Source organism: Merops nubicus, unplaced genomic scaffold (genome assembly GCF_000691845.1).
Source record: "Merops nubicus isolate BGI_N331 unplaced genomic scaffold, ASM69184v1 scaffold7851, whole genome shotgun sequence".
In the NCBI taxonomy this organism is placed as follows: Eukaryota; Metazoa; Chordata; class Aves; order Coraciiformes; family Meropidae; genus Merops; species Merops nubicus.
Window position 1 is genome coordinate 79,912 of NW_008590296.1, and position 24,038 is coordinate 103,949.

Consider the following 24,038-nt stretch of genomic DNA (forward strand, 5'->3'; position numbering starts at 1 on the left):
ATATAGCACAATGAACTTTTGTTTAAGCAGCAAAGAGAAAGCTTCGATAAGTGGCAGAATCACTGCTTTTGATATAGTAAACAAATAATTTATAAGTACCATAAAATGCAAGTTCCTAAGGGAAAACTCTAGTAGCCTCCAGTGTGTCTGCATAGTCAAACATAGCATTACAGCTATATCCAAACATGCACTCACATGCATACATAGTTCCAAGATTTATTTCTGATTTTTCTGATATCAATGCCATTTTTTTACGCTAGGGAGGTATCCTTTATGTTGGGTCTGATTTAACTTTCACTGCACTGGCAATGTAGAACTATTATTTGACAGCAGCCGAGTTTGACCAAATAGAAATAACATGGTAATTCTTTCTGTAATATCCTCAGTTCTGATTAAGGTGCCTCTACTACATGTCTCCCACCAGCATATGCGCATATGCCTTCTCAGAAGAGGAACAGAAATTTTTATTCGAAATCCCAGGTAGTCTGAATGCTTGTGGATTTGCTTATTAAATTCAAGTTCAAGTCTTTGCTGAAAACTTGAACAAAAGATGGGCAATTTCTTACTTCTAGATATTAAAATAGTTCTGACTCACTGTCACTCAATCTGTCTAGAATTACGCCTTTTTTTTGCATAAACCCTGTTATAAGGAGAAAAAAAAAATATCTTTATGCTGGAAGTGCTGAAGTGTGACAGTGCTACAGCTATTACATAGAAAGTAAAATCCTGGGCTGTTTAACAGCCAGAGGAGAAAAATCCACTGGCTGCAAAGTAGTCACAGATTTCATTTGGCCAAGAATCATCCTTGGCTGTAACACTACAGATTTTCAAAACCTTGTTCCATGATGTTCCATATTCAGGTATAAATTACTAGCAGTTTAATAAAATATAAATGCAAAGTAGACCGATAAGTAAAATTCTCATAATAGTTTACCTGAGTGAATTCAGTGAATTCAGAATTTAATCAGAAATTATTTCAACACACTTTCTTCAGATCTTTTTCAGGTTTGAAACGTGGACCTAGACTGAGGGGCTCAACTTGACTCAAAAGGACATTGAGTATTTAGACTGACATGAAAGTACAAGGCTCTTTCCAAGGAAATGAACAGAACTGTATCAGTTCATTGCTATTATAAATGACCAGCTAAACTCTGTACACAACATGTAAGCTGTTCTTCAAATCACTGTTAGCTTTAGCCCAGCAGTTTTCCTTAATATTCAAGTCAGTTCCACATTTTCAAAACAACATTTAGGTTCAATGGTGTCAATGCAATGGTGGTTCACATACATACAGAGTAGGTAGCAAGAAAATAAATGCTCACTGAACTGCAAAAGCAGCTCAACCAAAGTTAACAATCCAAAAACAGAGGAAGCATAGACAACAGAACACAAAAAGTAACTGTTCACAAACCTCACTTGCACTGTGCAATGATTATTTTGTCGGCAGTGGAAGAGGGAACTTTCAGCCAGAATAAACTAGGGGCACTCACACATGCCAAAAACTACCATCAGCTTCACTTGCTCTCTAGGTGCATGATCTTTATACCTCCTCTTCAAGCATGGCAAAGACATAAGATTGATGAGGATGCCAGAGGCAAGATACCTTTTTATAGTTCATCAGATTACATAGTCAGAAGGCTCACCTATGCCGTTTATCACATACTATGATTCCAAAAACTAAAACGTTTGAGAAACTTAGATTGCTCCAATTCCAGAACTGAAACTTGGGGAAGCCTTCCATTGTAGGACTGGGGAGGTAAATGGGAAGATTAACTATATAGATTATCAGGTTATTTTATGTGAGAGATAATTACAAACCCTAGATGATAATTTTGCCCATTGTTATTAAAAGATTAATAACCAAGAAGGACCCTCCCCACCTTACACTGCAAGCATCTATGGCAAGTGTCATTTCTTATTTCGCCCTGAGTGAATGAATCCCAATATGGTCCACACATGGTCAGTCCCTGTTTTTCAAAAATGAAATAACATGCCTGAAGTAATGAGGAAAACAATAAAGCAAGATCTGATCAGGCATCTGCGGCAGGCATCTGCGGAAGACAGATATGAGTACGGGAATATCTGGCTTCTTGGGATAATTTCTGCTCTTCTAGTTTGTTATTTAAATTAGAACTTAACTGTTTTTAAAGGCAGTTTGACACTAGTGGTTCCTAGCCAGCATCAAAATTCATTCTCTTTGCTTTCTAATAGGTGGTAATATAAAACAGCTGTTGAGATGAGAAGTGCCAGTGTGGGAAAATACTTGGATAAACACTTTGTATCTGGACTCTGACTTTATTGCCCGGCATTTCAGTCACCCTACTGGTCTTGACTGGCACAAGCTGATGAAAATGGAGATTTTAATATTTCTGTAAATCTAATCACAAAGTGACTGAAATTTTTTATTCCATATCAAAGGAAATTCTGGAATTCCTGTCCCTTGAAGATTAATTCTTCCCTGACTGTACATCACAGGGCTATTTTGGGGCATAATTAAGATCTGTGAGATGGTTTATTAGGATGCTGATTAATGTCTGAAATAGCAATAATCAAATTAAATTAACTGAAATAAATTCTGCCACCAGCAAAGGCAATTAAAACTGAATTCATGATATATTTAACTGAAATGATACCATACAGTTATGAGAGATACTCTGACTCATTTGAGAAAGTTTGTGGGTAAAAAAAAAAAAATTGCTGTTGCTGCTTTATCTGGAGAATAACTTTTTCCACAGATATAAGAATAAAATAATTTTAGATTAGACTGTCTCTGAAATTAAAACATAGTGAAAACTGAGCCAGTGTTCTCCCAAGCAGCTATAGGTCAGGTTTCTACAAAAGTTTGAATTGCCAAAGATTGCATATAGCAACATCTTCACCAGCCAAGTAATTTCACATAAACTCAGCTAAATTACAGAAGTATTTGACAAAGATTCACAGGCATCTTTTCTGGAAAAGGTGCTTAAGGGTGGACACTTCACTAAAACTCTACATTTCTTGCCTAACATAACACTAATTCTAATTCACCATGGGCAGAACCCATTTTCCATAGCTGTGGAAGCCATTTATTTTATTTAGGAAGTTAATCCAGCTCTGTGATGAAGTAGTAATGGAAAAATGCCATTCCCTTTTTTGAGCAGAAACTTTGCTTCTAGAGCATAAGGGAATATAGCTTTGATATTGGATAGACAGAACAGGCACTTTTGGTTTCTCATTTATTCAAGAGGATATTACTGCTATGGAACATCAGTACCTGCTGCTCAAGGAGACTTTTATGGAAACACCTAACAATGCAGAGAATGCATTATTTAGAAGATCCTCCTTGTATCAAGTCAGGATAAAGAAATATAATCTGCTGCAGCAGAAGGGATCACATCTCTGGATATTTCTGTGAGGTATGCTCTTAGGGTGAAAATCACTAACATGAGGAAAATCAGTGCAAAACCTGTACAATATCACTTAAATCTCACTTAAAACCTAGTTTCACCCTCAGTGACTGCATTGCTTCAAAAAAGTATAGTAAAACATGCCATTCACCCAGTGTCTCATTAAATGCACTTTCAAAGACTGTGTGTCATGCTATGCTTGACTCTGTGTGTCTTTTATGACCCAGAAGAAACACAGGCACTTTTTCTCAGAGTAAAAGACACCTGGGTACTCCTCTTCATGTCCTGCTGATATCTTTTGTTCAAGCTTTGCTTTAGCAAGGTATTTGATGTTACTTTAATGCTATAATCAGAAAAGATAAATCAGAAACTTCCTAAACTGAAGAACTTTAATTTTAGCAATACTGCGAGTCATTTAAGTTACCCACTGTTGTTATAAAGCTTCGTTAGATTATTTGCATTAAAAATTAATTAATGGGTTAAAAATATTATAATGAGAACCCTTGAAAAGATTTATTTCTTTGCCTTGTGAAAAGAATGAATAGTGTGTTTATATATTGGCTTTTGTGGAGTTTTAGCCAAATGGTTATTTCAAAGCATATTCATTTAAAAATAAATCTACATGAGGATTCTTTTACACACAGATATCTAGGAAAAATATTATGTTGTGGAGCATTACAAAGAAATATAATAGAAGTCAAAATTTGAAGATTTCACAAAAAAAAATATTTCTCAAAAAAAATTACTATTTAATTGACATATTTTTGAACATATTATCTTGAGGACCACCTATTAATTGTGGTGAAACTAATTCCCTTCAACCTTAACTCAACTTCAGAGTTGTTAAAAAAAAAAAATAAATCTGTGAAAAGCTAGAAAATTAAAATTATTACACACTATTAAAATTGTTTATAAAACTAGTACTCTGTCAGCCTGCTTGCTACCAAGACAGCAAAACAGGATAACAGCCATGTAAGAATTTAGTAATCTAATTCTTAATTAGAATGTATGGCTATCTTTACATATTATAATAGTTCTATTGCCTAGATAGCATTATTGTCTTCCAGCTTTCCGTGACATAAATGCCTGAATGTGGCTGTCACCAACTGTATGCTGATGTTGAATATTTATCCCTTTTTGGCTTGCACACAAGAAGACCTTTTGCTCCTAACAGCTCTAGGCTCTCTGAATTCTGTATTTGATGTAAATTCACTATTCCTAAAACCAAAAGAAAATTATGCTTAAGCTTTGAATCACTGAGAGTGCTGTCTCAGTTTCATGTAAATAATGCAACTGTACCTGGAAGCTGTCCATATAATTTTAAGCTTTTAAAGCTTATGAAATGTACCATATCAGTCTGTCACAGTTTTATTTAAAGTCATTAAATACATTGCTGAAGTTTTGCTTTTGCTGCCTTGGCAGATCCTTTAAATTACACTCCATTCTAATCAAGCATTTCAAATGACGTCATATAAACTTCCTGCATACATAAATTTTGTCGAGTGTCAATCAATGAAGCAAAACCTCTTCAACACTATTTTAAAAAGATGCACACTCCAATGAGTGTTGATGTGGATTTGAGATGTCATATATTCAGCTGAAATGTAAGAGTATGCAGATAATATTTCAGTCTTAAAACATGTATCTAGTTTCTCATGTGTAAACTCTACTGTCTGCCCACTCCATAATAACATGGAGCAAGCTCTCTCACACTTAAGAAACAGTCTGGATGGCAGTGGTACAGTATCCTTCATTAGAAGATATTTTAAAATTTTAATCCTGAAATCTGCAAGAACATATTCTAATATGTAGTAAGTACTGAAAAATTAGGCTTGTCTGGAGAGAAGGCACATCTTTTTTATTTATTAGAGCAGGTATCTCAGACCTGACCTGCTTAGGCATCCTGAAATACCTAGTCTCTTTTGGCCTATTTCAAAGGCTTAACAAAGACCTTAGAATAATGCAAACTGAGAGACAAGGAAATTCGACTGCCTCTACTTATAAAGACTTCAACAAAGAGATCAGTGCACTCAAAAATACCAGATGTTTCAGTGAACTCTCAGGAGTACTATGAACTTTGGGAAAAATAAATAAGAAAAAGTAAAAAGAATTAGCTCTTCCTCTATTCAACAATAAATCAATATGAGATGATGAAAGGAGAAGGTTAAGGTTTTCACAACTTCCCTTTGACATCTTTGGAGGTAGTTGGTGACCAGTGCTTTTCAGGACAGACCACCACAAACTAGGAGAGCACAGGACCTTTCTTGGTCTGGATTAATCATTGTACATAGATATTGGTCTGATTCAAGAAAAATTCAGGTCTCCATCCACCCACTGCTGGTGTTCTGCCAGGGAATGAAGTTTGCCATCATGAGGTATTTAGATGGAGTAATCAACAGCTGGCTCGAGATTACACCTGTACTCCAAATGCCTAAAGCTGGAGCTGAGTGGTGGAACTGCATTGACATTCTGGAATTATAGATCAGAAAGCTTTCCAGTTTTTTGTTTCCATCTCAGCTGGTACATAATGTACTCAGATGCCACATTTCAAACCATGCTAGCTGCAAACCAAAACCTCAGCTAAGCAAGTTTATATTGCCAGAACAATAACCTAGTGACCTCTTCAACATCATTATTAATGCAGCAGAGAAAACACAAAGGTCAGCAGCATTCAAGCTATTTACTAGAAGAAGTAGACAACAGGCTGCATTATTAATTATGAAAGCTGTATATTTAAAAAATGCTTTTATGAAGCTTCTTGTCATGCTTACATTTTTTTAAAATTAAAAAAATTATTTTGCAAGTAAGGCAATTTCCTTTTACCAGTTTAGATGTTTATTGTCCATGAGAGAATTGTTTGGTTCAGAATTATATTTCTATTCTACTTACTCAGAATCTCATTAATATATATAAGCTAATATGTAAAATATATTCTATTTTGAAAGAAGAAAAAGGTATTATTCTAAAATGACACTATAACAAAATCAGCAAATAGCTTTATAGCAACAAATTTTGCTGTACTGAAGCTTTCTAGTGGTAGATTGAAAATGTGTATTCAATCCCAGTCCATTTTTTGGATGATTTCTAGCTAATTTTCTTGAGAGTTTCAAATGGATAATTCCTTTGTCATATCCCTGTCACAGAAACTTACATCAAAATATTCTTTTTCATGCACGTCTGCTTTGGCATTTCTAAAAATCAAAGTATTCACTTTAAACAATTTAAAAGACAATATTAATGTTCATGCAAGGAAGAAAACATGCATTTTCAGAATGTCTGAATATCATTAGCCTGGGTTTCACTTACTTGGCAGCAATGCAACCAAACGTAGAATTCACCTACCATAAAAATAAAGGTTTCTATTTGCTTCCTGCTCAGCCGTACTGGAAGTTATATAAACATGACAGTTTTTCTATTAAAATTTTTTGAACTGAGAAGAAGATTGCTTGCATCTGCTGGGAGGGAAAAAAAAAAAAAAAAAAGACATCTCCCCAAATTCTAGCATAAAACAGGATTAAGACTTTGGTTTGATCTGGTAGTGTGATGACTGAGGAGCACAGGTAATTATTCATGCCTTTGGGTTAGTCACAAAGACATGACAAGCCGATTTATGAAGTTGAACATTTTGGCATTTTGTAGCAATACATGTATAATTCTTAGTTATCTTTAGTTGTGATACTTTATGATATTTTATTACATTCTATTAGATTAATATGTGATAATTTCAAATTAAACAGTTGTGTGGTTGCTAGCATACAGCTGCACAATGGTGGGTTTGCCTTTCTAACAAGATACTAAAAATTATGTACACTTTAAAAATTCAAGCACAATCTGATAGTTTTAATTACATTGATCACTCACTTGAATTTTTAGATTGAACTGCTAAGTCTTTCCAGGATTGGGCCAACATACAGGTTTTCCATAACTACACTCCCATACACCTAATGCAAGTAAGGTATTTGGGAATTTTACAGAAGTATAACCTAGAAATAACGAAATTGCTGTCTTTGAGACCTAACTTGGACTGTTTCAACTTGGACTTTCCAAACAAATTGAAATTCAAAACTTGTCTACTTGGCCTACAACTGTGTTTTGCCAAGAAAGCTGTGTCGTGTGAAATCCCACTGTTAGCCAGCAGTTCTCTAGCTGAAACAGCTATACCCTTTGGGCCAATATAGGTTATTCCACCGTTCAAACTATACTGGCAAAGGAACACTGCATCTCCACAGGGAAAGTCTGCCAATATATTCTACAAGTATAAGCATACTAGAAAAGCCTTTTAAAGCGTGGACAAGCCTGTCATTAAATCTACTTTCTACCATAAGTAAATCTCTCCATAGTGAAATCTTGTTACCCTCCTTTACAAAATTCCCTTGCTCTGTGTGGAGACTTGGTCCTCCATCAGGCTAAGGATCTCACAAGGTCGGCTTAGTAAATTTAATCCTAAATTGAAGACTTCTGTGATTCTGTAATAATTAACCAACTTTCTTAACTCCCAAACCATGACAAAGAGATACTCTGAGAATGTAAATTTTGAGTGTTCTCTCTGTACCCTTTTTTCCTGATCCAGATTTTGTAAAGCTCTAGCCATGTGTTTTCAGAGAATCTCTCAAAAAGCCAGTCAAGTCAAATTTCTCTTAACTCTTGCTCTGACTCTTCCTGAATATAATCTTGACTTTTTCAACCTGCATTGTGTGACCTCAGGTAATGGGGCATTTTAAGGGTGACTTCATTGTAGTTACATAATTTTTATTTATTTAGGTTTATTGCGAAGATGTGTTTCCTGGATGACTATTTCTTGCCAGTTCAAATTCTCAATCAGATGAAAGTATCCTTCTAGTTTGTCATAATTCAGCTGAAATCAACATCAAGACTCCCACCAACCTTTTAGCCAGAATGTACTAATATGTTGTTCACATTTCATTTATGGTATTTCAGTGGTGGAGATATGATCTACATTTGCTAACTCGATGTAGTACTATTTATGGTAATGATACAAATGCATACTATAGTATCAATATCAAGACACTTCATAAGCAACAATGTTCAAAGAGGACATCATTACTAAGGCAGACAAACTAAGTGCAACTGGACACAGTGGCCTCTGCAACAGGATAAAATAACCAGGAGTGTTTGCGGTGTTTATTTGCTAGAACTGTCTAGGTGTAGATATAGCAAGATAGAAATGAAAATTTTCTGCACTCTGTGATTATGAACATAATATAAAGAGTGCAATGTTATTAGTTTATAAACTAATGAGTCTATAAACTTGCATATGAGGAGAAGTAATCCATATGGTTTTAATAGTTGGGTGTTTTTTTTCTCCAAGATAGCCCCTAGTAGTATATAGGAAATCAGTCATAGCTAATGATTATAACTGAATTTATCTTATCAGGGGTTTTCTGCTATTTAACGCTTATTTTACATTCCTTCAAAAAGATTGCCTGAAACATTTCCACCCAACCCTCCCACAGCATAGCAACAATTCATAATAAATTTCACAATTACCAAATCGAAAGCAAATAAAAGGACTTTTTCTGTCTATATCTTGTAATTCAGGAATTTACTACATGATTTATTTTTAACCTTTTTAGTCTTTTCCTTGTTCTTTGGCATACAGAAAATGTAAAAATTACAGAAATGTAAAAATTTAGCCAGCAGTTACCACCTCATTATCATGTGCCCACACCACTAGCACGATCATGCCACACTTAATTAAAATGTTATGCCCACTCGTACTCACAGGAGTCTTCAAAATGTACCCCTTGCTTGCTCTAAGTATAATACAAGGTCACCAACGCATGCAGCTTTTCTCAGGATTATCTGCCAGGAAAATGTCATCCAGCTTGTGCCATCAGCTATCTTTACAGCAACTAACTAGCCTATAATAAACTTTGACTTCTGCTACAGGGTAAATCAGCAATGAGTAAGCTGTGCTTTAAATATATAAATACCCTGGTTTCAAGCCTGCTTTCTAGGAATAAAACTAAAACAATGGTAAAAATGATGCAGTATATTACATATTATAAATAGAACTGGTTTTTAATCTCTTGACTCTAAACAACAGGCATTTGATACTGCAAAGCCTGTCTGACATGTAAGCCTGCAAAATCTTTTGTGCAAACAGTGAAGCACAGAATAATATTGTTCATCTTAGTAACTGCTCACTAATAGCAAAATCTTCAGAACAACTTCATCTCTGGTGTAGATGCCCTGAAGCAGGAGTAAAACCTATTTAGAAACAAAATTATCTTATTACATTAATAGTAAGAAATATTATTGAAAAACTTTGGGGCATCCAAAAGCTCTCAGAGGAGAGCATTCAAGGACTGCAACCAAAACAAAATGTAATTAATTATTTCTACTTCTGTCTTAAATTGCTTAGGGACAGATATCAGAGTTCATAGTAAAAGAAATGTTTAAATACAATTATCTGAAACAAAATAAGAAATAGACGCTTGTTTTCTAGTGCACCTGTATGTGTCTGATAAAGGTGGTAGAAGTCTGGCTAAGCATCACTGGCAATGTTCTTTCACATAATAATTAATCTCTTAATCGTAATCAGGTCCTGTCCTTGGCCCATTAATGCTAACTTCCACCTGACTTTGCCAGCAGTCATAGACTGAGCAGCAGTAGAGTTTTGTTTAAAGTTGCCTTTATTCAGAGCTTTGATTTGATTTTCCTTCCGACAATAGCACTTTCTTCTACAGGTCTCACATTGTTACGAAGACAGTGTTATCTCTCTCTCTTCATTTCACTTCCACCTTGAGTGGCTTGGATTTTTTAAAGTATACTCTTTTAGCAGAGATACCCAATGAAAACATTTTATAGATAAGATCTAAGGAACAGAACTAGCTAATGAACTACGCATCCCTATCCCATCAATGCCATGTATGTCTTTGATTTGACCTCTTGTTCTTCATGTTTTTCTTTTATCTTATCACCTTATCTGAAACCTCCTGTGTCTTTTCCTTTTTATCTTGCTACTTCATCTTTCCCTCAATATATCCCACTATCTTAATAGTCCTTCTTGTACCTAATGCTCTGTAACTTAAAATCTTTTAGCTTACCAGTTTTATGGATGATCATAAATGTATTTTACTCTATAGTTTTTTATTTGTGAGACAGCCTGTAAACCCCATAGTGCTTATCCACTTACAGCAAGTACTTTTCAAGTAGTATATTTTAAATATCGTACTTCAACATACTTCCTGTCCTGAGCATTAAAATTAGTCCATTTAAATTCACTGGCCAAGCATTTCAGAAAACAATGCATGATATTAGCTGTCTTCACATCAAATGTTTATAAGACCCTGATAATTGTGACTTTTCAGAACAATACGAAATATGATTCCCTCCATGGAATGTCCATGTAAAAAGCCAAACCTCCCAAACATTTTTTAAAAATTTCTAATAGAAAAAATATTTCCTGGTGCTTGATTTTGCCCAAATTCTGAGTGATAATTATAGTTGATGTGTTATTCTCTCTTCCCAGTCACTCAGTCTACTATTTACAGTGAGGATTCAGCAATGAGAGAAAGCAGAACAAATGTGTGGACAGTTAAATATAAACGAGAAAGAAATGTTTTAATCCAAGCTGTCATTTCATTTTCTTGGCTAAAACTTGAATTAAATATTTCAATGATCTTGAAAAAGCACTGTAACACTACACAGAAGTTTCTGTGCCTCTGACTACCTCTTCTGTGATGCACATACTCCTGTCCTTAGGTGATATGATACAATATAGTATGAAACTTCTATAGCTAAGGCCCATCATGAAACAGAAGTTCTGACTAAAAAACTCATTTCACTACAGAAAAAAATTATAGCCCCTACCAGGCAACAGAATGGCATCTCTGTCCAGTTCTTAAATAAAGAATTGAAGTTTTTTCACATAAAACAAGCAATACTTATAAACATTCTGGCAGATATTTTCCAACTAACCCTAATATAAATGTATGATCTATTTAATTCCCTCAGTTTCCAGATATAGAGATGTTCTGTAACACCATTGATATATTTTGGCTTACAATAGTCACATTGCCAGCATCCCCTTTCACCAAATGTCTTCCCAAATAGTAATATACAAATATCTCCTAGTACTTAAAAAGAAAAACAAACCAAATTTTAGTGAAGAGCCACTAAAATAAAATTCCAAAAAGAGTTAATCAAATCTTCACTGAATTTAGACTTTCTTAGATACCAAACCATGTGATAAAATTCAAAACTTCATGAAAATTGGATATTAATATTCTATGTTTATTGTATTTCTATTTTATCTAGTATCATCAGCATAAAAAAATTCTGTAAACTGAATGAGCCCTATTTCGTGCACTTCAAATTAAGTGCAGCACATATAACACCACTCTGCTCCAGAATAGTTCTAAGGCTATCATCATTAATTTTGAGTGAGATTTTCTGCCATTCTCTCTACAGATTTTGAGAAAGAAGCTCATTCTGTCCATAAGTACTTGTCAGGTACCAATTATTTGTATAGCTTCCTTTTAACCAGAGCAGCTTTTATTCCCCCTGCCCCCAAACATATCACTCTTATCTACTACCAAATTAAGAAAACATTCCAAGAGCAATAGATCACCCTTAGTGTAGGAAGCAGATTTTCCATCTTATAAAATTGTACTGATAAATTTTTTAGTTCCTGCTCTGTATCATGCAGCCTGCCCTACTGCCCCAGCCTTGGAGTGTATGTTTTACTAATGCCTGAGGACATTGGACTCATTGTGATTTTTTGGGATGAAATGGTGTCCTATTCAAACTGTGTCAGCACCAGTGACTGCGTCCTATTCAAAAGATCTTTTCTGAGCTTATTTAATATGCATTTTACGCTCACTGAAAAATTATGTATTCGTATACTGGAAAAATTGTGTATTTGGGAGAATCATTTTCAAGAAAAAGCAGATCATTTCCAGAGAAGTGTTTTCAATATGTCATACCAGAGCTTACTAATTTTTATGTTTAATTTTCATAATGCTAATAGAAAGCAGTACTGCATATTTTAGTTGTTCTAAAATGCTGAATGAATAACTTTCAATTCACCTAGCATAATAAATATCACAACTTTTACTATGCTTTCAAAATGGGGAGGGTCGGTAGAATACAGGTACTATTCTATAACCTATATTGGGATATATCTGGACTCTACAACTAGTTTCATTACAACCACCTTTTATAACTTCTCAGAAATATTCTCTTTGGTAAACTTGTCTAGAAAACTGAGTAAATAATGCAAAATCTGTTTTGACATTTCAGTATTCTAGTGGTACATGATCTTAAAGAGTGCCACTGCATGAGTCACTAGTGTTCAGAGCTGGGAATACTTTTACTCATACTGACAGCTGTCACCATTTCTTTTCACTTAGGTGAGTCTAATGAGCCAACCATCATAACAGACTTATTTATTTCAGAGTTAGGGCTTTAAATCAGGAGGAAGCAAGTTACTTGTGGGCAGGTTTATAATCTGATATTCATTCAAGCAACTAAAATGGCAAAACTGAAGTTAGTGATGAAATCATCTCTAGCTAATGACAATATCATTCTCTTGCACTTTGATAACCAAAGCCACTGGAAAAGATACATCTACAGTCCAAGTCATCCTCAGCCCAGCTCTTCCACATAACAGACACTCCAGATAGCTTTTGTTGGATCCCATGGTGAGCAGTAAACCTAGAAACCTCTCTCCCCATGCCTGTCCTCATAAATAGTGAAGGTTTAATCACAGCAGGACACCCCTGTTTATAGACTGACCATTTTGAGAAACCGTCACTCAAAAATGAGAATAAACATAGAACAGGATTATGGAAACATCAAAAATTATTTTGAACAAACTGTGGTAGATTTCTAACCATTTCTATTACTTTTTGTATAAGTAAAAGGTGTCTTACATTGTAAACACTAAAATAATCCATGAAAATTTTAAATTCAACCATATTGTATTAATATAGAATAAATAGATTTTAAAAATATGGGATTTCCACACTGTTTAAAGATTAAATTATTTGTAAAATGTTAGACTAAATTTATGAAGGGAATCTGCATTCTTAGCTCACTACTTTTGTCACCATTTTGTAAAGTGTTTTCAATGTGTAATTTCTTGGCAAGTAATTTTCTCAATTTCTCAGTCATTAGCCTTTCTTAAAATCTTAAATACATCTTTTTGTGTTCCTCTTCCTTCAATTTCATCACTTTGAAAACAGAGATGCTGTGATTTTTTATCTCTACACTTTATTCAATATGTGCATTGCACAAAGAAACTGTTGTTCTTTTGACATTGCATCTCAATAAATGGATTAAATGAGCTGTGAATATCAGCATTTAAACAATAAAAAGAGATCTTTATTTATTTAAAATGTATCAGATCTGCTTCATCTAAAAGGCTAATTGAAAAGGCTATTCAGGTCAGTTGTGATATTAGAAGACAACTGAATCACATTTAATGCTGCTTAAAGGATGTGAACAGACTAAGAGAAAAATTAAACCATGGCCATTAAAATTTAATTTGACTTAGTGAAGCCATTAACATTTTGATTTTATGCAGTGGCAAGCATTCTAAAAATATTTCCATATAACTCAGAACCCCAGAACTGTCAAATGCTTGACCGTTATGTACCAAAAATGATTGAAAGTGATTTTACAGAGCAAATCGTGAAAAAAAAAAAAAAAGAGAAAAATTATTTTAATACCATTCTTAGCTGTCATTTTGCTCTTCCTTTATATATAGTCTTTATATATGTATAATTACTGTATACACACATACGCAAATTATGTGCTCACAGTAAGTTTCTCTTCTCTTTTATTGTTGCAAAATTTAAACTTTTGTATCTTATCACATCTATTGGCAGGATTCTCTGTAACAGGGCATTTCCACCTCCAATAATAGCCAAATTGATCTATGTAGTTATTAGCTCAAGCTCATCTGACAACTTTATCTAACACACCCTTTTAAAATAACTTTTCATAGGAAAAGGCAACCTACTTAAAATTTGTGATCAAAGCCACTTAGAGCCCTGTAAATTTTAGTTTTATTACACTAGAAATAGTTGCATCTTTACTAGAAATTCTTGTACTACCTCTATTAACTGCGCAGTTCTGTTTTCAATTTAACATTGAATATCAGTTATCAAATGAAAAAACATTACTTTTATGTGAACTATAAAGAAATAATCTGTTTTAAAGACAATAACTTATCTTACTCCTAGTAGTGTATGTAATATGTTGTTTTGCCTCTAAGTTTGCCTTTGTAATTTGAAAATGCTACTGTCAATACTCCTTATACTCTCTGCAATGACAAATATTATAATTACCACAAAGCAGTTATTAATGCAGTAATTTTAAAGATTTTAGCTGGTTTCATTTAAAAGCTTTCTCTAGAAGTAAAATGGTAAGACATCTGATCATGTATCAGTGTGTAACTAAAATTTCAAATTGACTGCCTGACAAGGAAGTACATTTCCCTTAATTTTGATTTTCATTCTAATTTTTTTCAATTCCCTTTAAAAAAAAACCCAAATTATTACTACAGGCGGCTTTGTTGTGGTATTCATAAAATAATATAATCCTGGATTGGATATCTTCCTGTATAAACACTACTTGTATTGGTCTGGCTTACTAGTTGGCATTATCAGTGTTGATAAGATATGGAAAATGCTGAACACTGCTAAGACTGCTACAAATGCATTCCTGGAGGTATAGGTTATTGTGGAAACTGTAAGGCTAATCCAAGGAGTTTCTGGCACTACATATCAAGTGTAAAACTGGCTTCACAGAAATCAGCATCATTGCTACCTCCACTCTGTACCCATCACTTGAACTAGCTGTAGAGAGAAGAGATGTATATAACTAAACTGCATCCCTCTAATGAGCTGATAAACCTGTCAAAGTGTTAAAGGTTTGAGTGGAGAAGGGCATGTAAAAAATCTTGAATCAAGTATTTGAAAGGTTTTGAAAGAATACACTGTGCTGAGTACTCAACTGTTTCACGGATTCATACACAGTTCTTTTTAGATACCTTATTCATCAGTTTTGACTTCACGAATCATCATGGCTAATAATACATGAAATGAGTGGAAAAATAATCAAAGTTCTAATGACAAAAGGAAGTGTCTGAATTACTCTGATAGATTATCTTCTAAATTAACTTAGCTATCCATTCATTTGGACGAAAATTATTTTCTCCTTTGTCAACTTATTTTTTAATGGGTTACAGAAAATTAGAAGCAGAAACTATTGATGATCTCTGGTCTTTCCCAGTTGTAGTGCCTCCTACTCCTGCCACAGAATAATGTTATTCACAGCAACCCAATACCTCAAGGTCAAGCACTTCTAAACTTAGGGAGTTCAGTAAAGTGAAGCTGTTTTACTAAATTTTAAGAACAAACAGATCAGATTAGAACAGCTCGGTTCAAAAGCCTCATCCAAAAGTGTACTATAGTTTCTCAGAGGCAACATAATGCTCATGAGTGATAGCTATATCATCTCTTCAATCTGTTGCTAGAAGAGTTAGATTTTACCAGGATCTGCTTAAATTAGAATGTGTGCAAACTATCATATCAGCTCAAATGTTCAGTGAGCAGCTTGCCTCACAGCTCCTTTTGTACCAGATTTCTCCCTTACAAAACTACATAACAGTAGATAAAAAAAAAGCTGCTTCTTTTAACAGCAGTGGAGGAAAATGAGCAGAAATGACAGTATTCAGGCTTGAGCAGCTGGGTACAGCTTATATCTCCCCTCATTACAGCTTGTGTTTTGGCAGGAAATAAACCCCACAGAAATACCAACAAAAAAAATCCCAGAGAAATAACTATTTTTAAGAATAGTGTGAATGTAAAGATACATTATAACAACAAGGTATGTGTAGAGTAAGGAACCTCTGCCTAGGAGTTTGCCTAAAAACATAATGAAAACATCTTTTGCTGAATTAATTGTATTAAGTGAAGTCTGGCACTGTTTTAATCCTAGATGTGAGCAGAAAGAAAAAAATTTGTGTAAGAGGACTTCAACTACATTTGTTTCTCAGAACTGAAAGATCTGGAGTCACATCAGGTGTTCTAGCCTCATAGCAGCCCCCACAGCCTGCTAAATACGTTTTTTTTTAGGAGTATCCAATGCAAAAAGGTGAAATAGAGCTTTTTTTATCAGGTTTTAACAAGAAATTCAGTCAGAGGCCCGGTTAAATAAATCACAAGGTCTTGAGTATATACCAAGAGCTTGGGAAGTGCAATATTCATCATACATTCAATCTCACACTCTCTCATTTGTAAGCAATGTATCGCTACAGTTAGATAATTGTGATTTCAGACACCTTATAGAAGTCCCAGTTCTGAAATGAAGGTGCCACTAAAACATTTCTTATTCATCAGTGTATGAGCCTGTAAAATAATCTCCAGAAGTGTTTTCTTTATCCCAGCTATTTTGTTTCACTTTATCTCTGAGACTGGAAGGAGGGATACCTTTAAACTATTTTCTTAATACATAACAGCAAATTCCAGAGTGATGTCCATGTTGTTCCTCTATGCATTCCTTTGCCTTGTAGGAAATGTCACTGCACACAGGAAAGAAACTTTGGCATTGTAATATAAAAAAGCATGGCAGTGCTGCCTGATAAACACACTGACCCTGTCCTTTCCTCTGCTCATTGCTTTTCTGTTAGCAACTCTTATCGTCAAATGTTAGAGCCTCAAATCTCGATTTCTGAAAAATTATATAAAATTCAAGCAAGGAGATAGTAATCTACATTTGGCCTCACGTTAGGGGAAAAAAAAAAAATCAGTAATATGAGGATCTGAGACAAAACTTCCCTAAAGACTGATGCAAGATGGAGGAATTAGTCACACAGCAAGACAAATAATAGCTGATAGGCACAGTCATTCTGCTTTACACATTGCCCAAGGCACTTGGGCGCCTTCCTAAGCACTGCAATATAAAAACTTACCTAAAATGGTCTCCTTAATCTACTTCACCCTATCTTAAGGCAAAGATGGGAGAATCTAACAAAAGTGTGTCTAAGCAAAGTTCATTTGAGAAAGTCAGAAGTGAAACTGTAATACCAACAGGATGCCTAGGTAATTTCTAAAAAATAAGTGTCTACTGATGGTATAGTAACTATGCGTTAAGGCCATAGTGATACAGTCCTGCTGCTGCAGAGCTAACCACAACTGAGTGTGTTAAATGAAACGCCAGAAAATTGAAACCTAGTTTGTAAATCTTTTGTGAATCATATGGTTGAAACACAAACACTAACAGAAAGCCATACTGGAAATGCAGTTAATGAACACGATGATTTTTCCTTATTATGGTATTTAATTCTTATTCCAGATCCTTTTCTGAACTTATTTGGGTTTTGTGAACATGTGTATTGAGATATGAATAACCAGTATAGAAATGGAAGCCATAACTACATAAAGGATATGTTTCTTCCAAGTATTTTTGCTCGTAGGAAGCCCTCAATCTAAGTCACTGCTTGTGGCAAAACCAAATATTAGCAGCAAAATCAAGTTAACTCTCGTTTACAAGTGATAACATACATAAACCTAAACTACACTCATGCCTCAGATACAGTTGGGACAAACACAGTACTTAGTCAGGGATGCCACATGCTAAAATGAAGTTTCTTTTCTCCCCATCCCAGGGCCTCTCTTTAACTCCATGTTGGAAGGGAAATTTCACCCTCAGTTGTTCTTGTAAATTCTACTATGAAGTGCTATTCCCCACCTCAGAATTTGTCTCATTAACTTGAAGAAAACTGCTTTAAGTCACAGCAATACCAAGTAAGAGAGGCTGGGTACTGAAAATAATGCTGTGCCAATTCCCGATTCAAACCGACTGCACGACAAATTCAGTCTTTCTGACAACATTGTCCATGGTACGCTTTATATTGCGTTATCAGCATCTTCAGTACTTCCTTCTCTACAGTCAAACTGACAGGCCTAACTAGATACACAATTAAATGCATTCCACATGGTGTGGGTGTGATTTATTTCACAGCCACAGTTGTATAGAAATACAGAAGTAGAACATTTTAGTGTTGTTATTTCTGTTTCAAAATAACCCAGATAAGCATTAGAAAAATATTTTTTATAAATGAAAAAAAAAAACTTCTCCCAATCTCTCATACAAAACTATACCAGATGAAGCTAGGAGTATGTTTTACAAGCAGTTAGATCATGTTTCTGTAGGGGAGTAACAAAGAATGAACTCACCCAGACTTTGTTAATTTATTAGTTTCTGCTTCTGTGAATGATTTCAGATTACAGAGATACCGATGTGTTGCAGTCACAACCCTTTATTTCAGTTACTTTTATGTCTTTATATTCCTTTATGGATTCAGACAATAGTTGCCTTCAACCAAATATAGCATTATCATCACTTCCAACCAAAACCATAAAGAAAGCACTTCCGATTAAAGATGTTTTATGAGCTATTATTTTGTGAAGACAGGCAGAAAGATGCAAAAATTCAGAAAGAGAAGGCTTCAAGGAAGTGGCAAACACTGCAGTCTGCTTCAGTTATAGGACCCTTGAGAAGAAGTAAAAGAGAATTTTGGGGCTAAGCTGAAACTAGAGAATGGCAGAGCAAGAGAGGACATGAGCAGTACACAACTGAACTGGTCAGAGGAAGAGGTCTTGGTATGTTTTCAGTAAGATTGCATCAGCTTTTCCAATTTTCTTGCCTTACTCTAAGAAGAAACCACATAATCCAAAGTAGTAGTTTGATTTTCACTTCCTGTCTATGGCTTTTTTTTCTGTCCTGAATATTTCACCCTTCTGAACTAGAAACAATCTAACAGTAGTTTCCAGTACTACATAATCTGCAAATTGATAACTACCAGCTTAATCTTGCAATCTTGCTTCCTTGACACAAGCAGTGATCAGTGTCCTAACACACTTTTTAGACTCTCAGCCAAACCTGTGCTCAAAATATTCATAGAATCATAGTTTGGAAGGGACCTCCAAGATCATCAAGTCCAACCATTGAGCCATGAGGGCTCTAAAGTCCTCTGCTAAAACAGATCAGAATCTGTCAGGGTTGGAAGGGACCACCAGGATCCCCCAGATCCACCCCCTCTGCCATGAGCAGGGACACCTCCCACTAGATCAGGCTGCCCAGAGCCTCGTCCAGCCTGGCCTTAAAGACCCCCCTTAAACACCTCCCTGGGCAACCCATTCCAGGGTCTCACCACTCTCATGGTGAAGAACTTCTTCCTCATGTCCAGCCTGAATCTGCCCACTTCCAGCTTTGCCCCATTCCCCCTAGTTCTGTTGTTACTCGATATCCTAAAAAGTCCCTCCCCAGCTTTCTTGTAGGCCCCCCTAAGATACTGGAAGGCCTTGTCTCTTCTCTTCAAGCTCCATCATCTTCTATCTGTTGTCCATCCTTCTCTTCATTTTGCTGTTGCTCTCTAATATACAACTGCCAGCCAAGTCTACTTCTTCACCTGTGCTTGCAATTTGACTATTGAGGGATTGATGCCCTGATGCTTTTGTACTGCAGATAGCACCTTCTCTTGTGTTTGCTCTTAATCCTTCATACTGCTCCCTCATTCATGCCCAAAACACGGTTCATCTACCAACATCCACGATTACAGCTGCTATAAGCACCAAATAGCATTAAGACTAGAATAAGAAGCAATAAAGAAGACCAAACATAAAACCTAAATCAAACAAAAAAAAGGCTGGGGTTTCAAAATAAGCTATTATTTACTTGAATTTTATACTATGCCTCTTAATTGTGATTGAAAGAAATACTATATCACCTGATTTCATGAAGTTCCAGGAATCTAATGTAAATAGATTTGTAAAAGAATGTAAAAGTCTAATAACTCATCAAATATATTCAGCCATGGGTTTGATATGTTTGGCAAAAAGAATGTAACTTTCCTGTAGTTTATCTCTACCCTATTGAATCTCCATAACCACGGGATCACTAATGGAAGTTCTGTTCCTCGTAATTCATCCAGTTCCTCCTTATAGTCAGCAAGGTTTTACACTCCTGACTTTCAACTCTCGGTCTCATCTGGAGGAACACAATCAACTGCTAATTTTTTCCAAGTTATGAAACAAATCTACTAAACAAGACAAATTTGGGTACTGGGAAATTAATACATTATTTAGAGCAATCATACAGTATTTTTTCCATTAGTAGTGTACAAGGTGTAATATGAGGCAATCAAGTAAAGTTGTTTGATTAATAAAATTTGCCTACTTCTTTTATTAAAGTATTTACATAATGATGAAAGGAACAAATAATAATTTGTTAATTGAAAACTTTGAGCTAGTCAGCTTACACATACTTCATGTTAATGAATATTGCCACTATGAGACAGGCAAAAAAGAACAGATGTAGTCACTCTATTGCAGTTTAGTAATTCAAATGCAGATGCCTAATAAAGGTATCTCCATCCATTTAATCACATTTTCTACAACTCCTGCACTGCAGCATTTGTTTTCCATGGATTGGTAAAATATCATTTAGGACTGACATTTTGAAATATTGGGGATTTTATATATTCTCTGTATATTTAAAGGCACTTCATTAACATGTAGGATTATTCACCCAAGGCATCAGTAGATACTTAAATAATTTATCTTCTGGTTTGACACATCCATTTAGAGAAACAAAAGCTTCTTCTTAATGAAGAAGAGAATAGCTATCGTATCGCCCTGAAATAATAAGCAAAACAATAGCCTTCAATCTAGTGTGAGAGATTCAAACTTTGGAAACAATTCTGCCAACAAAGCTCACAAAGAGATCATATCAGAAGAATCTGAGAATTTGCAGTGTAGCAACAGTTCTGTCTCTGAAACTCCGTGACCTATGTAGACAGCTATTAATTAGTCATATCCAAGTTACTAACACGAGGTCCCTGACTGATTTGCACCAGTGTGAAGAGATTGTCATCACACGCCTCTTAAACAAGGACTCACAGAATGATGACACTTGGGGTTCTGAATATAAAATTCAGTCTTTTTCCTTTTACCCTGGTCAGGGTTCACACTCGAGCCTAATGCTTATCAATCACTTTGTTTTATAGAAATTACATACCTGGTGGCTGCAAACATTCTTACACTAAATGTGTGACATACAAGGAATAACTATAAATATCGTGAGGTGATAAAGACACAAAGGTAACAAAATACATTCATCACGATCATTGTGCATGTATATAGAAATTACAAATTATATAAGGTCTTAATTTTGCCCTGGAGAAAGTCTAAGCAGGCTTATATAGACTCACAACAATAAATCACACAAGTGATACATTAATTATTAACGTGTTTATGTCTTTTGCTTTCATACCAGTTTTACTTGCATGAAAGAGTGACAGAATTGCATATTTTGAGTTCTAAGAGAATATAAGTATTTTTTAATTATATTTTTATATTAAAAACATTGTCAAAGTTTCACAAAGTAACAAATCAAGAAGCAGAAGACTTAAGGTACAGACTACTTTTTTTTTTGTTTTGTGAGCATGACAATGTGTAACAGTGACATAACAGGGGAATGAGTACAGAGCAAGGAAACCAATACTCCTCAAGACTATTACCAGTCTCAGTAGTTTGTTATTTAAGAGCTTTCCTAAATCTACACAAGTGCTGAAAAAATTATTTTCATATGTCCTGAGCAACAGTTTCAGGTTTGGTTTTACAAAGCAAGACCAAAAGCTTTAGGAACGAAAACCACGCAGGAAAGAAATTCTGAGATCAGCCTATCTATACAGAGATTGGAGTATGTTTGGTTTAGTCAGTGCTTTATATCCAGTTTAGTCAGTGCTTCATATTCAGTTTAGTCAGTGTTTACTGTGAAGTACACATCCAACACTACAAACTTTGCCTTAGCACATTTCAGTCTCATGTGACCAAGTTCTCTTAAAAAAAAAGAGAACAACAAAAAAAACCACCACCACAACACTAAGATTCCCTTTAAACTATTGTATTTTTCTTTCAAGCATGGCCTTACAGCAGTCTCAGCCATGGGAATTCAGATACACTAAAAGAGGAAAAAAATATGCTCAAGCACAGTATGTGATCTAAAGATCATTCTTCTAGCAAGATATTTTTAGATCTTTTTTCTGACAAACCAACCATTAAACACAGGAATAGAGGAATGCCATAGAATTGCTCTCTTGTTTGGGAAAACAAAACAAAAACAAAGGAAAAAACCACACACGTGCACGCGCGCACACAAAAATAACGCCAAAAGCACTGAAAACAAATTCTGATACTTTCCCACTAAGTTGTTATAATTTTTCCAACACACCATCATCATGAGTAAAACAGCCAAGTGACGTCTTTTGTTTTCACTCACCTCCTGAAACCACCAGTTATGGTAACTAAAGCATCTGGTAGAAACATACACACAGTATTCTTGACAATCAAGCTTACTGCATCCGCTTCTGCCTTAGATACACAACTAACCAGGTCCTCATAGTAGAGAAGCCCTGGAAATCAAAGGCAAAAGAGTGATGATCACTCTGTGAAATTATCAAAATCTACACAGCAGTATGTAAGCCTTGTGCAAAAACAGCCTACTCTCATCAAGAAGTTAAACCACATAACTCATACTATGCTCATACATATACTCCACTCATATATATGGGCAAGGGAACCCTATCTAGCAGCAAGAATTAAGAAATACTCTATCTTGAATCTGAAACTACAGATTTGTTTGAGGACATGCAATGGGAAGAAATATATTTTGACCCAGCCTCTTCAGGAGTGTTTTCCTCCCTCCCCATCATTCCTGGAGTCAGCCACCTGCCTTGAATGTTGTGCACCACAGGCAAGAGACAGCCTCTTCTTTCACTTACATTTGTTCTTATAGATTTTTTTTTCCCTGTTATCAATTATGTATTTATGTCATCATCACAGAAGTCAGGATAATTCCCCCATTTACTGAGAAACTGAATATTTGTAAATTACTCTGACTTCTCTACAAGCTCCCATCAATGACATTTCTGGACATACTACTTTAAAGGTGCTCTTCAGAAAATTATGGAGTTCTACCCAAGTACGGGGCTAAGAGGCATGAGAAGTATCCCAGCTATATTGATGTCTAATCACAGAGCTTGTATAAAAACAGCTCGATCCTGCAGCTTGCTTCACATTTGGATATGACATGTAAGAGAAAAAAGGACAAAGGAGCATGAAATTTGGCAAGCTGATCCAAGGGATTCTGAGGTGATGTCTTCTACACAGGGGTCTAATGAAAAGAGGAGTTACAATATTTTAATGTCATGTTATATAATCCACTTTTCTTAATGTAACTGATTCTTTTTTAAAAATTAGTTCCTTTATTTAGGGAAATGATGCACACAAATTCCTTCTGTGAGGAAGCAACACTATTCATTTGACCATGTTTAACACTTTAAAGTTAAGATGTGCTAGGATTATGGAAGTAATTTTACAAGTATTTTCTTACAAATCTTGATTCATCACTAAAGCAGGGCTGCCTTGAATGAGACAGGTCACATCTGAAAAATAGTTCTGGGCTTTCCTAATGTAACTTTTTCATGCTATGTGCAATATGACCCATTAATAATTTTGTGCATAAGAGCAGATTTTATTATCTGTATAAGCAATTAGAAAACAAAACATATATTTTTAATTACACCATTTTTAATTTTGAGCTCTGTAAACAGTG

At 35.1% G+C, this 24,038-nt stretch overlaps 1 protein-coding gene across 1 annotated transcript in view; it reads right to left on the reverse strand.

Annotated features, from left to right (window-relative positions):
* The window catches only part of DNTT (DNA nucleotidylexotransferase), a 94,443-nt gene that overhangs the window by 43,964 nt on the left and 26,441 nt on the right, over window positions 1-24,038 (reverse strand). The window contains exon 7 of the mRNA XM_008949884.1: window positions 22,704-22,836. Within this exon, the coding sequence (XP_008948132.1) occupies window positions 22,704-22,836 (133 nt within the window). The remainder of the gene's footprint in view (window positions 1-22,703; window positions 22,837-24,038) is intronic.